General features: G+C 33.7%; 1 protein-coding gene across 2 annotated transcripts; it reads right to left on the reverse strand.

Moving 5' to 3' along the window:
• Window positions 1-2,736: 2,736 nt before the first annotated feature.
• LOC141829153 (uncharacterized) lies at window positions 2,737-9,465 on the reverse strand. 2 transcript variants are annotated; one of them, XM_074716569.1, is made up of 7 exons: window positions 8,218-9,465; window positions 5,937-6,055; window positions 4,675-5,262; window positions 4,306-4,603; window positions 3,408-3,573; window positions 3,159-3,258; window positions 2,737-3,081 (listed from the first exon to the last, which is right to left on the reverse strand). In XM_074716569.1, the coding sequence occupies exons 1-7, from the start codon at window positions 9,298-9,300 to the stop codon at window positions 2,964-2,966; spliced, it is 2,472 nt and encodes an 823-aa protein (XP_074572670.1). In that variant the 5' UTR covers window positions 9,301-9,465; the 3' UTR covers window positions 2,737-2,963. The 2 variants fall into 2 exon arrangements, with proteins under 2 accessions (XP_074572670.1, XP_074572669.1); XM_074716568.1 differs by having other exon boundaries at window positions 3,159-3,261.
• Window positions 9,466-13,808: the final 4,343 nt, after the last annotated feature.

Consider the following 13,808-nt stretch of genomic DNA (forward strand, 5'->3'; position numbering starts at 1 on the left):
CTTCTAAGTTTAATATTTGATTTGATGAAAGTTTAGTTGCTGTATTTGTTTGTTAGTTAAAATTAAATTAAATTAATAAATTGAAATGAATAAATTTACTTATTAACAAGTAAACTGTGATTTTACTCTTTTTTATAATTTTTAAATAAAAATTATATTATATTTAAAATAATAAAATAGTATACTTTAATTAATTAATATTTTAATTAAATTATATATGTATATAAATAATGATTCGTAATAAAAAGCGCAAGAAACATTTTAATAAATAAATTTAAACGAATTTAATAAGGATAAATTATTCAAGTTTAAATACAGTTGAGTTTTACTTAACTGTAATTAGTAGAATTGGTAACATTAAACATATTTTCTTAGTAACCACTAACAATAGTTTAACATAATCTTGGACGATGATTGTCAATAAATATTTGGGTAAAAATTAAAAGGGTCATATTTAACGAATTGTCAAATGAGTGTTTCTTTTATAAAAATCATCAATGGATGGATGCTCTATCATATTTTTTATCTTGAGAATATTTTCACTTTTAGTTGTTGTAACAACTATACGTATCATATTTTTAATTGAAAATATTTTTACTTTCAATGTTGTTGTAAAAACAATTATGATTAATTATTATAATAGAAGTTATTTTTATCAAAATTAGGTAACTATATATAAAATATTAATTATATCATAAAATATTTTATTTTAATCAAAATTATCATATATAAAATATTATTATACTTAAAAAAAAATTACCAACAGATTATTTAAACTCCATTAAAAATTATTTTAAATTTTTAATAGTTATTAAATGATATAATGTTGTATTATTTTAAAATTTTTGATCATCTATAACAGTTAATTAAATAACTACTATAATGTTGTATTAGCAATTGATAGTATATTGTAGCTTGATAACTACTATAATAATATTACATTAGTTGTTATAAAGTGATAGCAGATATAATATAATGTAGCTGTTATAAAAAATTTTAAAGTGATTTAGATAAAGTTAAAATGATTTTTGAAGTTAATAGTATTCCATATGTGATAATTTTAATTAGAATGAAATATAATATTCTAATCGTAGCTGTTTTGATAATGGGATGTCCATTTGATAAATTTTATAAAAGAGACGACTGTAATTAAATGTGGAATGTTTTTTGATTTTTGTCTTAAATATTTTATGCATTGAAATAGTCAATCATTACATTATATTGAAAGGTCTAGAACAATCAAAATGAAAGTTTCACAGTGATTCATGAGGCAATTCTGCATTGCAATGGAAATTATAAAATTTACAGGAATAAACAACAGCCAATCATTTTCAGATCCACACTCGATTAAAAGAACATTAACTGATCATTCTTGCGTTAGAAAACTCACTAAAATAGATTTTTTTTTAAAAAAAAAGTAGCAGAGAAAGTTGGCCTTGCATTTATTACGATACAGTAAAATTATTTCTCAGTAAAAATTGTAATAATTTTCGTAATACAAACTAAAATTGACTTAGAAACCCTAATCTTCAAGAAAGCCAATAAATTTTTAACTAAATTTTTATCACTTATGTGTGTATTATTTGTGCCTCCATACATATCACTGATGTGTGTTATGTTACAAGTGTGTGCCTCTGATGTGTGCTATCAAGTTGTGCCTCCCAAGCACGATGCAACGATAAGGTTACATGATGGGCATATTTTTTTTGAAAAAAAATTATAAAAATTAGTATGAAGTATAATTACATGAGTTGATCGAGCTACCATCTAGTGGAGCGGTTGTACTTTCAAGGTATAGTTGAGTTAGTTATTATAGAACAGATTTACTGCAGTGGGTAAGGGTTGAATCTCAATGAAACCAAAGTAATGCCCTATTTAATAGTAGCCAAGTACAAATTTGCGATTTAGTCTCCTTATATATGGTTTTGGGTCGATCGTGTGAGATAATGTCCTCTGTAGTGGCAGATTCCATTTTTTATTATAGTAGTGGAGCAGTTGTATTGTGACTCACCGTAGACATTTTTGATTTACCCTATATGGGAATGGTAGATGATCATTTAATGTATTTCTTTGAGTTGAAAGAAAAATAAAAACTTACGGTTGGATCATTCTTCGGCTAATTTTTAGTTATTATTTTTCATAAAAATTAAAAAATATTCTGAAATGTGTTTAGTAGGATGTTTTTTTAAATGAGATTCTAAAATAAGAAGAAAAAGGAATAAAATATCAAATATAGAACACAAATAAAAATAATTTCCTCAAATAATTAAAAATAATAAACTTATACAGATTTATTATTATTATCATTGATAACTATTAATTATTAATATTACCATATTAACTACTATTTATTATTATTTTAATTGTTATTATCGTTATTGTTTACTATTTTACAATAGTACCACGAATATATAAGATTATTATATAATATTCTTTTATATTTTATTTTGATCTATTATTTTATTATAATATAGTATTCATAATGAACCAAACAAATCATTATTATTATTTACTTTACAAATAGTTCAATCTACTAAATCCTAAATAAATTTTCACATTTTTATTTATAAAAAATAAAAAATATTCTTTATTTTGACAGAAATTTAAAAAATGAATGAAAAAAAAAAAAAAAGACCCACCCTTTTTCTCATATTATCATCCTAAGTGGGGAATGTTAACACAAGATCATTTCAAAGTAAGCTTGCAAATCGTTAAAATGTAACTTTAAATGGAAACTGAGACAAATCGCCAATTGAGTTCCATTATTAAACATCAATGATGAGAGGAAGAAGGTGCCATTTACAAGTACACTCAACGATCCCAACATCTCTAAGTATGTTAACATTTAGCTAAACCTGGTAGAACAACCACCATCGATACATCTTCGATGCATCCAAGAATTTCCTCCCGCTCAGTAAAACTAATGGCTCCCCCATCTTCATTTTCTATCTGGTTAATCATACCTACACTATCGAGTAGGCTCGAATCACCTCGATAATGGGCGCGCGGCACAACGGACACTTGCCGCCATCTCGAGCCAACTCATGCCCACATCGCGAACAGGTGCACATGTGCCCACATCTGGATGGGCCAAAAAGGAATGGAAAACAAATGAGAAAAAAGGTTGATAACAATACAATCTACAAGAAAATTTTAACCTGTAAAGAAGAGAGTCGATTTGATTATCGCAGCAGACGCAACAAATCCCTTTTGTGACATGATTCCAGTTTGTGCCATCAAGTAGTAAGTGCTGGCTGTCTCCTGAGTAAAAGTAATGTAAGCAAAATATATGACAAACTGATTTCTACAAAAATGTACCCGAGAAAAATTTTAAATGAAGATTTGAAGCACTGTCTGCAGTTTAAAAACAAAGAAAGCAGGTGTATTGCTGAAAGGAAGCTACTGACCATGTGAGTCTACGGAACGGTTTAGTGCTGCTGAAACCTCTTGTCTAACTGTACGCTGCAGCTCTAATTGCATATCCATGCATGCCTCTAACATACTGTGCATCTGACTCATCCCTTGCTGAAGCTTAGCCATGTCAGTCCTCAGATCATTAATGATATCCCATTCCTGCACCAATAAATTAAAACAACTTCAGACATGGAATTATAGAAAGATTATGAAAGTTTAAGGTTGGAACTAAAGATGCTTTTAGTGAAGTGAAATGGAATTGTAATTAGAATAGAATGACAAGTGAGTGGTCTTATTTCATTGGTTTGTTTGGCTACAATGGAATGGTATAGTTAGTAAAATCATTTATTCTATATTTGACCCGTTTCGTATTGTCTGATTCTTCTAACCAATTTGTCTAGTTTGATCAACCTACCTGATGTACCCATTCTACCCAATGCATTTGGCTATGTCAGTTCATCTAACATGCTTAGTTAGTCGAACCGACCATGTAATCTGATCCCCAAGATACTAGAATTAGTTAGACTGCACAACCCAATTGGCCCGCCTGTTTTTGCAATTCTCCTAAGTTCGATGAGCTCGACTAGCCAATCGAGCTACCCGATCTATTGGGTATGTTTGATCCAACAGCTCAATCGGTCCAAGCAAAAGGTTGAGTGTGTGAAATTCACCTATTTTATTTATCTCTTATTTAGTTATGAAATAGTGACTTAACAAGTAGTATCATATTTAATAGAGATGGATATCTTAAATATGCATCCAAATATTGGAACAGAATCATGAAGGGAATGAACCATTTTCTGATTCCACCCTGCTAATCGCACCACAATAGTTAAATGAGACAATTTCTAATTCACGCTAAAAATCATTAGACTAAGAGATCTAACTTACAATTTCAGATTGGCGAATGCTCTGACGACTCCAACCACGGTGCCATAATGGCAATGGGGGTGGAGGAGGTGGGCGTGGTGGTTGTGCACCATGTGGTAGTCTAGCAGGATCTTGTTGGCCATGAACCACATCATCTGTTTGGTGTCGCTGATCTTCTTCTGGTAACTCACGGTTAGGCATTCCTTGCATGTCCCACTGAAATGGTTCACGCCCCTGCTCCTGTCTATCAATATATGACTGTACCAATTGGTCTAGACTTTCACGAAACCCACTGTGTAGAAGATTAGACACGCTCCTCCTGTAGCATAAATGAAAAGAGGTCAAAAAAGGAACATCCATATGGAAATGCATTCGAATGCCAGTGAGTACCTGCTTAAGAGTTCCTGAAGTTCTACATTGTACACACTATCGTCATCCCCAGATATAAATCTAGTTGTTATATCAGGAAATGAATGTTGACTGCTAAAAGAGTGCAACGGTCTATCTTGCCAGTTTGTTTCAGTTAATTGGGAATTATCATCGTGCCAATTCTCATGCACCTGTGGAATATGGTCATCTTGACCATCATCTTCAGGAGTTTCATGAGGCCACTCCTGGTCTACATGTTCCTGCCAGTCCCTGTCAGGTTCTTCTGCAGGGTCATCTTGCTGTACACTGTGCCCGACTTCAAGAGTCTGTTGCCGGTCAGTTAGCTCATCTTCTGTACCAGCCTCCAGCCGTTCATCTTCCTGAACTGCAGAATCTGTCCAACTCATATCACTGCTGTGTGCGCTACTCTCTGTGCGAACTTCTAAATTCACCTCTGTTGTTTGATGGATAATTTGAGCTTGGAATTGATCAGGCATCTCATCCAATAGCTCAGCTTCAGTTGGAGAGGATTCATTTCTGTTGTCATCGGCATATTGACTGCTTGCTTGAGGTGTTGTAGTAAGATCATTCCGAGGGTGAAATCCTTCCCTAGAAATAGAGGTTATCATATTTTTAATGGCAATTATATGCATACACATACATGATATGTGACATAGAATCAAATCAGATAAATATTTCTTTTGGGCATTTTAAAGAAACTGTTTCTTACCCAAAAGAGTCATTCTTGTTAAATAGAGAACTTTCCTTGTCTCATAACACAAAAAATTGCAACCAATTATACATAATCATGTCATGTACCAGATTCAGTTACTAATATCCACATTTTTCCACAACAAAGAAGAATTCCTAAAACAATAACTGAACTGCTTTCTTTTTTAGGGAAGTTTAACAGCTATGTGGAAGTTAAAATTTTAAGAGCAATCAGGTAGTTGAAAAGTTCAACACCAATCCGAATTAAGCACCAGTTAAATACTTGTTCAAGCTAAAATCAAGTTCTACTCAATAGAACCCTTCTTGCTAAAAATTTGTAGTTGATCTCATAAAGTGTTACCCACTAAATCTAGTAGAAACAAATGCCACTTTGAACAAACTTGTGAACAAAATATATCGCGAACACCAAAAAAGTTTTATCCCTGAGAACTACTGGATCAGCTCCAATAGTTGCTAATATTGTTCCACTAGAAAAATATTTAATCTGATATCCATGTAGTTGTTGCATGTTCAAAAGAATGAAATGTAATCTAAACAAGTATGAAACATACCTGAAGCCAGATACAGCGTGATGTTGTCTAAGGTGACTTATTTCTCCAGCTACAACTGAATGCCGTTGATGATTCTCAATGGAACCACCAATGCGTAAGAATCTACCTCGGAGAACAGACTGGAAGATGGTTCTCATTTAGTTTTGAAATCAGTCAAAAGAAAAACAAAATTAAAGGACCCAAGAAATCAACATAAAGAATAACATCCATTGCAAATAGAAGTATAAGATCTGGGTTTAAGACCCTGAAGTTCTTTACAGTTTACACTAGAGCAGGTATATCAGTTCAATACTACAATGTTGGATTAAGTTTTTTTTCACATTGTTAGACTTGACAAATGTTGCAAGCTCAAAGTTGCATCGATCTTCATCTGCATATAAACTAAAAATATTTGCTGACGTTTAATAAATCCTCAGTTCAAATATCAAACCTGTAACTCACAGAACTAATTGTTGTATTCCTAGTAATATTCAGGCAGAAACATAATTTCTGTTACTATTGGCAAACTTTTCTAAGTCACTGACAGTAATAAATAATGGATATATGAAGAGAAGAGCCTCATCTACTAGAGGTAAAAAAAAAACTAAACATGAAATTATGCCTAGAATCAAAAGAAAATAAAATTAAAAATATTTTTTAAAAACTCTATGTTCTAGAAAAGAGCAACTCCTACTTTTCTAGTTTCCACAAGAAAGTTCCCATTATGAAACTAGCATGTACACTAAGTTTAAATCTCATGTAACCTGAAATATATATGAGTGATAATAAAGGTTTAAGTCCCAATACAGTTTGCCATTAGGTGTTATCTTTATGTCCTATATAAAAACATAGTTTTTTATTTTGGAATTCTCTCTCTAGAACTTCTAGGATGATGTCTTGCTCCACTCCCACACAGTGATGCTGCTCATTGCCAGAACATAGCACCATGCTGAACAGCTATTCCACACTGCCGGCAGCTATCAATGACTATCTCAGCAGGAAGGATAGAGGAAGGTCTGAGAAGGTGTTTTTAGTGGCTGGGAAGGACAGCAAGTATTTTCAACTGCCAGTTAACACGGTGGCAGTGGTGTCAACAGGCATGCTTTTCCTTCCCCAGTCTTTTTTCGCCTATATCCTATTTCTCTTCTTCTCCCTAGATGGTTGAGTCTCTCCCTCCATAATAGGTCCATATCAGCATGGTTGACCTATGCTCAACCAATACTGTGTGTTGGCACAAGATATCACAGGTTCAAAACTTAATCAATTTCTGAACTAAAATTAGTTCAGACCAATATTCTGAACATTGTACTATGGTGTTGTAAATGATTCCTTTTATTGAGAATAATAAAATTTTATCCCTCCCATCTTTGAATCAAAGCAAGTAAAACAATGGCAAGTATTTTCTTCTTTCAATCCCCTTAAAAGACCATCTGTTTGATTGATATGACAGCAACCTCCCTTGCCTTCATCATCACACCTTAATCCGGTCACCTTTGCCATGTTTGCCTCAAAGAATCCACCCATCTAAGAAGGCTCCTTCATGTAATTAGAGAACCCCCTCCAAGGTCTGCCTCCCTCCTAGTGAATCATGGTACTTCACAAAATGCCATGATAATTTATCTAATCCAACCAATATTTTCTCTCTCTCTCAACTCCCTTAAATTACCTATTAGTCCATTAATAGTTATATTACAAAGTAAAGGATGAAACTATTAAGTTGGAAAAACCATCTAAAATTACTCTGTATTTAATTGCATGAAGAAACCAAAGCTTGTCTAACTCACACTCAAAGACCTTGTTTCCAAAGTCGAATTAAAAAAATGCAACTCAAATACAGTGTTTTAGTGGATATGGAGTCAAATGTTTGCAACTCTAGGAAGGAAACACCTAAGAAAACTTACTGTTAATTTCATGAAAGGAAAAGAAAACTCCTCCATGCAAAGATCTGAACAAAAACAATCAATGCAACAAGAATTTGAGCAGAAAAAAAAAAGAATGAATGAATCCTAGAAGAGAGGACATGGCAAAACAGGATCTAACAATAATGAAGGAACATCACTATAGCCAGTAAATGTGATGACAATTGCAATGGCTACTATAGCATCAACACAATATGGTGCAAGGCTACCGAAGCCCATGTCCACAGGCTTTCTACATAACTTAGCTTCATCATAGAAGACATATATTGAATGCAATATTAAAAAAAAATGGAGGGTTGCTCAATTAAAAACTATCCGTGTTGATTGTCATCCAATACTTCAAAATTAAAAAGGCAAATCATGAATGAACTCCAAATTCTGACCTGTATCCGACTATGATGAGAGAAATGTGAAACGGGCCGCAGCTCAGACAATTCCTGAAGCTCCCTTTCTCTCTCCCGGACATTTCTCATGACCAAATCATGGCGCGCCTGTCTTCCCCTGATCCTCAGCAAGTTCCTCCGGGTAGGTCCTTGTTGACGACCTTCACGACTTGAGACTGATTCACCCCTCTCCTGCTCCTCCCTACTGCTAGCACGAGCATCCATCTGCTGGCTCACTGTTTGCATCCACTCCCTCACCAATCTTACCCTCTCACGCTCTCTCTCACCAAGCCACTCACTCCTTGGACTACTTGGACTACCACTTCCTGGAAAAATTTGTGAAGCAGTGTCTTCCATGGCAATGTCCGTCATCCAACCACTAACAATCTGCCTTACCCTCTCCCTGTCTCTAACCCCGCCATCTCCAATGTCAAGGGAATGCTCTCTGCTTGAACCCTGATCCTCAGCTTCGTCAACCGCCGCACCACGATACTCAATATCGTTGCTAACGCTAGCAACAACCGATAAATCCCTTCGCACCAGAGGCCCATGGCTCTCCGACGCACCACGGTCATTGATATCTACGTCAGTCGGAGAAGGAGCGGGTATCCTCCGCTCCCTAGCTACCGACTCGCCCTCGAGCTCGCGCCACCTCTGTAAAACGGAGGGTGGCGCCCTAGCGGCCACGGGGCGTTCGACCGAGGACTGCGCCCGCCGCGTCTCGCGGAGGAAGGAGGCGTCCAGCATCGACACGGCGTGGAGCCGCGCGAGCGCCATGAGCTCCGACTCCCGATTCCTCCGCTCAATGTTATTAATGATTATCTCCTCCGCCTGCCGCGCCGCCCAGCGGCTCAAGATCCGATCATGCCGCCTGGCGGCGGCCGAGGTCTCGGCGAGGTCGTCGCCCTCGAGGTCCGATCTCCGGCGGCGTCGGGCGATCTGGTCGACGCCCTCGCCCCCGCCGGGGCCAGCCTCGTCCGCCTCCTCGCCCGCGCACGCGTCCCCGCGGCGGGGGCGCGGAAGAAACTCCTCGAGCCGGTGCCGGAACTCCCGATCCGACTCCTTGTGCCGGAAATCCGCCATTCGTGCCAGCGCCTATCCGCTAAACCAAACTCTCAACTCCACGACCCTCCGACCTCCATCGAGGCCCAAACTTTGGGGGCAAAGTCGTGTGGTGGCGAGCAGAGCAGAGGGAATGGCGATCGATATATAGAAGGGGGAAACATCCAACACGCAGCGATTCTTCTTCTGAGGCACGAGAAGAGAGGAGGAGGCGAGATCCCGAGAAGAGGAAGAGGGAAGAGAGAACAGGAGAAGAGGCAGAGAGAAGCGGCGATAACTATAAAGAAAAAGGGAAGAAAGAAAATAAAATAAAATAAAATAAATAAAAGGAAATAATTAATAAAAAAATTAAAAAAGGTTGCCACGTGAATTTTGTCTATTTCTTACGAGCCTCCGCTTCTGCTACTACTTTTCTGTGGCGATGGTGAAAGCCAACGAGAAATGTGGAGGGGGCCGTATGATGAGGATCCAACGGACCAGGATTCATCTCGTGACTTCTTTTTTTGTGGCAAAATTCAAAATACACCCTTTATTTCTGCTTTTTATTTGAATACCCTTAATTATTAATTATATAGCAATCAAATAATTATAATCAAATTTAATATTAAATAAAGATATTTATGAAATAAAAAATATGATGGATACTCTTTTGATATTTTTTACTTTAGGGAAATTTATAATTTGCTTTTCAGTTTCTGTTTAAACACTTAATATATTAAACTTAATTAACATTTTAATATATACATTAATATATGACTCATTTCACTATCATAAGTAAAAATTAAATAAATTTTAAAATAATAGATTTTATTGTTTAAACAAAAAAACTTGTAAGAATGTGATATAATGTGTTGTAAACTAACATTTTTACAAGAATTTCATTAGTTATTTGATTTCGATATTTTATAGTATAATAATTATACAAGTTATACACTAGTGTGTTAATTAATGTTTTTAAATTAAAATATATTATCTAATTTGTTAAATTTCTAAATAATAAATAATTGCTTGATGAATAAGAGAGAGAGAGAGATAGAAAGATTGCAAAGCAAAATGCTCATTGTTTACTTGGATGAATTGATGGAAAGATTAACAAAAACCAACACAACTTTTTTTCTCTGTCTTTCTTAATTCATCTATTCAAGTAAACAGCAGAAAAAAAAATATCTAAATTTTTGAAGGGTAAAAATTAAAAGACGCCTCTCGTTTAAGGAATCGACAAATAATCATCCCTTTTATAAAAATCACCAAATAGACATGATATTATATTTTTTATATCCAAAAATACTCTTAATTTTAATATTATTGTAGCAGCTATAACTAACTATTATAACATGTAGGAATTACAAATAATTGCTACACGTTATACGTTATAGTAGTTACGAATAGCTACAAGAATAATATAAAATAAAATATTTTATTATAATCAAAATTGTTATATATATAGAATATTATTATATCAAAATATTCAATTAAAATCATTTTAAAATTTTTGTAACCACTACTTAGGGCATTTTTGTCTACAACGCTGTGTTAAAACAGCGTTAATAACTTTTTGGCAATCTCTCTCCATATGATGTGAAGGAGAGAGTGTGGACGTGGAGGAGAGATAGAAGAGCAAAGGTTTGAACGCGTTCAAAAGTTTGAACGCGTTAATAGGTCAGAGGTGGGTCTCACAGATTTTTTTTTATTTTTTTATGTGTTATAACAGGGCAGCATTGCATGCTCTTAGTACAATGCTATAATATTTGTGACATCAATTGAATAGTATCTTGTTGCTATATCAAATGGGTTCAATTTATGATGAGGCAGTAGATCCATCAAAAATCATATACGGGATGGATCAACTCACCATCCTAATGGGTTGGAAAATCCTCAATCCAATCCAATCCAACAAAGATTGTGGATTAAGCGAACCAAACTACGAGCTTATCAAAAAATAAAACATATAAAAAATTAAAAATTTTAAATTTTGATTATGATTTAGGCAGGTCAAGCACACTAACCAATTAAGTTTCCCACTTTAATTTTATATTTAAAAAAAGGAAAATACTTCTCAACTCACGGGTCAATCTCAAATCAGTCACGAATCGACCTACGCAGGTCGTGAGCCTAAGCGAGTTGGCCCGCCTGGATCCATTTTCATATGGGTGATAAAATGTGAACTCAACCCTCTTAAATTGTTTGATTGGACGGACTATTCTGACAAACCTAATTCAAATTGACGACTCTAATCAGTTACCTATAGTTACTATAATATTAGAATAATATTGTATGGTGCAAGTTGTTATACGGCGTTACATTAGCTACTGGATAATTATAAAAATTTAAAATCAATTTTGAATAAAATTATTAGTTATTTAAAATAATTTTAATAAAAATTTAAGTAATTTTTCAATTAAGTAGATAAAAATATTTTAATATAATAATAATATTATATATATATATATATATATATATATATATAATTATTATATTTTATGATGCTTAAAGTAGTTATTATAATTACGTTGAACGTAAAATATTTTTAAAATAATAAATATATTATAAACTTTATTCACTATAATAAATCTGTCTTTTATACAGTAATTTTAACTCATCTGTAAAAATAAATAAAAAATTATCATTAATACGGTCACACATTTTAATCACCCCTACGACCATTTGTGAGGAGGTAAATCGAGAAATTGCAGTTAAACCAGATATTATTTTAATTCGTCAAGACTAAAACTCTTACGCCGTAACTTTTATCAACTCTATACATCGTAATTACAACCCAACTGTGCTCCGGGGGCAAATAACCAACGCCATCACGTCCCTCGGCACAAAAGCAGCTTCCATTAAATGTGGGACGTTGTTTTGATTTAACTCAATTTTTAATGATTCATCTAGTGTGTCATCCGTCCGTCCACTCGTTTATTCTTTTACCTGTTGAGCGGGGAACCAGATCACATTTGACCTGTGACATATCATAATTTAATGCTCAGAAAAAATAATAAACAAAAATTCCAACCTCAACATTATTCCTGGTTATTTTATTTTTTATAAATTAAATACAAATTATTTAATTCCATGTACTTGTTCGTTTGCTTGATTTTTTTTTTTTTGTTGCAAGGGTGATAGAAATGAGGAATAAAATAAATTCCATTTGTCGAATTAATATTTTAATTAAACTATGAGAATAATGCTGTCTCTAGTTTAGTTTGATAAGAGTAATAAATTTATTAATAACTATTGCAAATATAAATAAATAAATAAACTTGTATAGATATATTGAGAATATTATTAATTGTATTTGTAATCCATAAAAATAATAAACATTAACTCAAGTCTAAATTAGTCTTTATTTATTCGAAAAAGAATATTTTAAATATAAAAAAATAAGGTGAATATCCTTATGATATTTTTTGCTAATTTTCTATGAAATTTATGAAAAACATTTCACATTACTCCGAGCAATTTCAATGAAAATTTTTTGAAGAGATTTGTGAAATAAAAAAGTTTGAATTATCATGGACATGAGATTTGAGATTTTTATTTTAAAACAAATAGTAAAATTTTAAATTAATTCTTTTCTATCAAAATTGAGAATATGAGTGGGATCGTAGAGATATTGAATAAAAAATAATATAAAATTTATAATAAAAATTATTGAGAGATTTTTTAATAATAAAAAGAATAATAAATTTTTATGGTATTGACGTGCATATTAAGAATGAGGTGGTAGATTTCACTTATTGCTCTCGGAACATAATTGAGTTGGTTATTATAAAAATAAATTTGTTGATGTGGACAAGGGGTTGAATCTTGATTAAACTGAGATAATATCCTTCTAAACTGAGATAATATCCTTCAGTAGTGGTCAATTATAATTTTCTAATTTATTTTTTCATATATGATCATAGGATCGATCGTGTGAAATCGTTAGAGCGATAAATTACATTCAAAATAAAAAAATTCATTTAGAACTTCACTCTTTTGTAAAAGGTGAAATCCGCCACCTTAGCGGCCCCACACGGTTAACCTTATGACCATCTATGAAGAGGTAAATCGAGAAACTGCAGTTGATCACGATCAATGCAGGAGGATATTGCTTGGCTTCACCAAGATTCGAACCCTTGCCCTCTTCTATAAGTCTGTTGCGTCATAACCAACTCAGCTATACCCCGGAGGCATTTAGAACTTCACTCTATTCCATGCATGCATGATCCATGCAAAAGCCAACACCAAGAAAATTAACATGCACAAAATTCCAAGCTACAAGGAGTCAACTTCACCATCATCATCCATTCCATCAATCATTCCTTTTGCTATAAATAATTCCTCTTACTAGAAATGGACATGTACAATTCCCATGGCCATGGTCCCCTCTCCCCCCTCATCCTTTCTTGGATCCATTAATGTGCTCCTCCTCTTCTTCATGCTTGCTCCCAAAGAGCCCCTACACTACACCATGCCCTAGACTTTCCTTCTTTTATCAAATAATAATAATAATAATAATAATCTTTGTTCTTGTCGGTCCATCATCC

This window comes from Curcuma longa, chromosome 5, assembly GCF_044706935.1.
Source record: "Curcuma longa cultivar G26 ecotype Majalengka, Jawa Barat chromosome 5, ITB_CL_G26_1.1, whole genome shotgun sequence".
Classification (NCBI taxonomy): Eukaryota; Viridiplantae; Streptophyta; class Magnoliopsida; order Zingiberales; family Zingiberaceae; genus Curcuma; species Curcuma longa.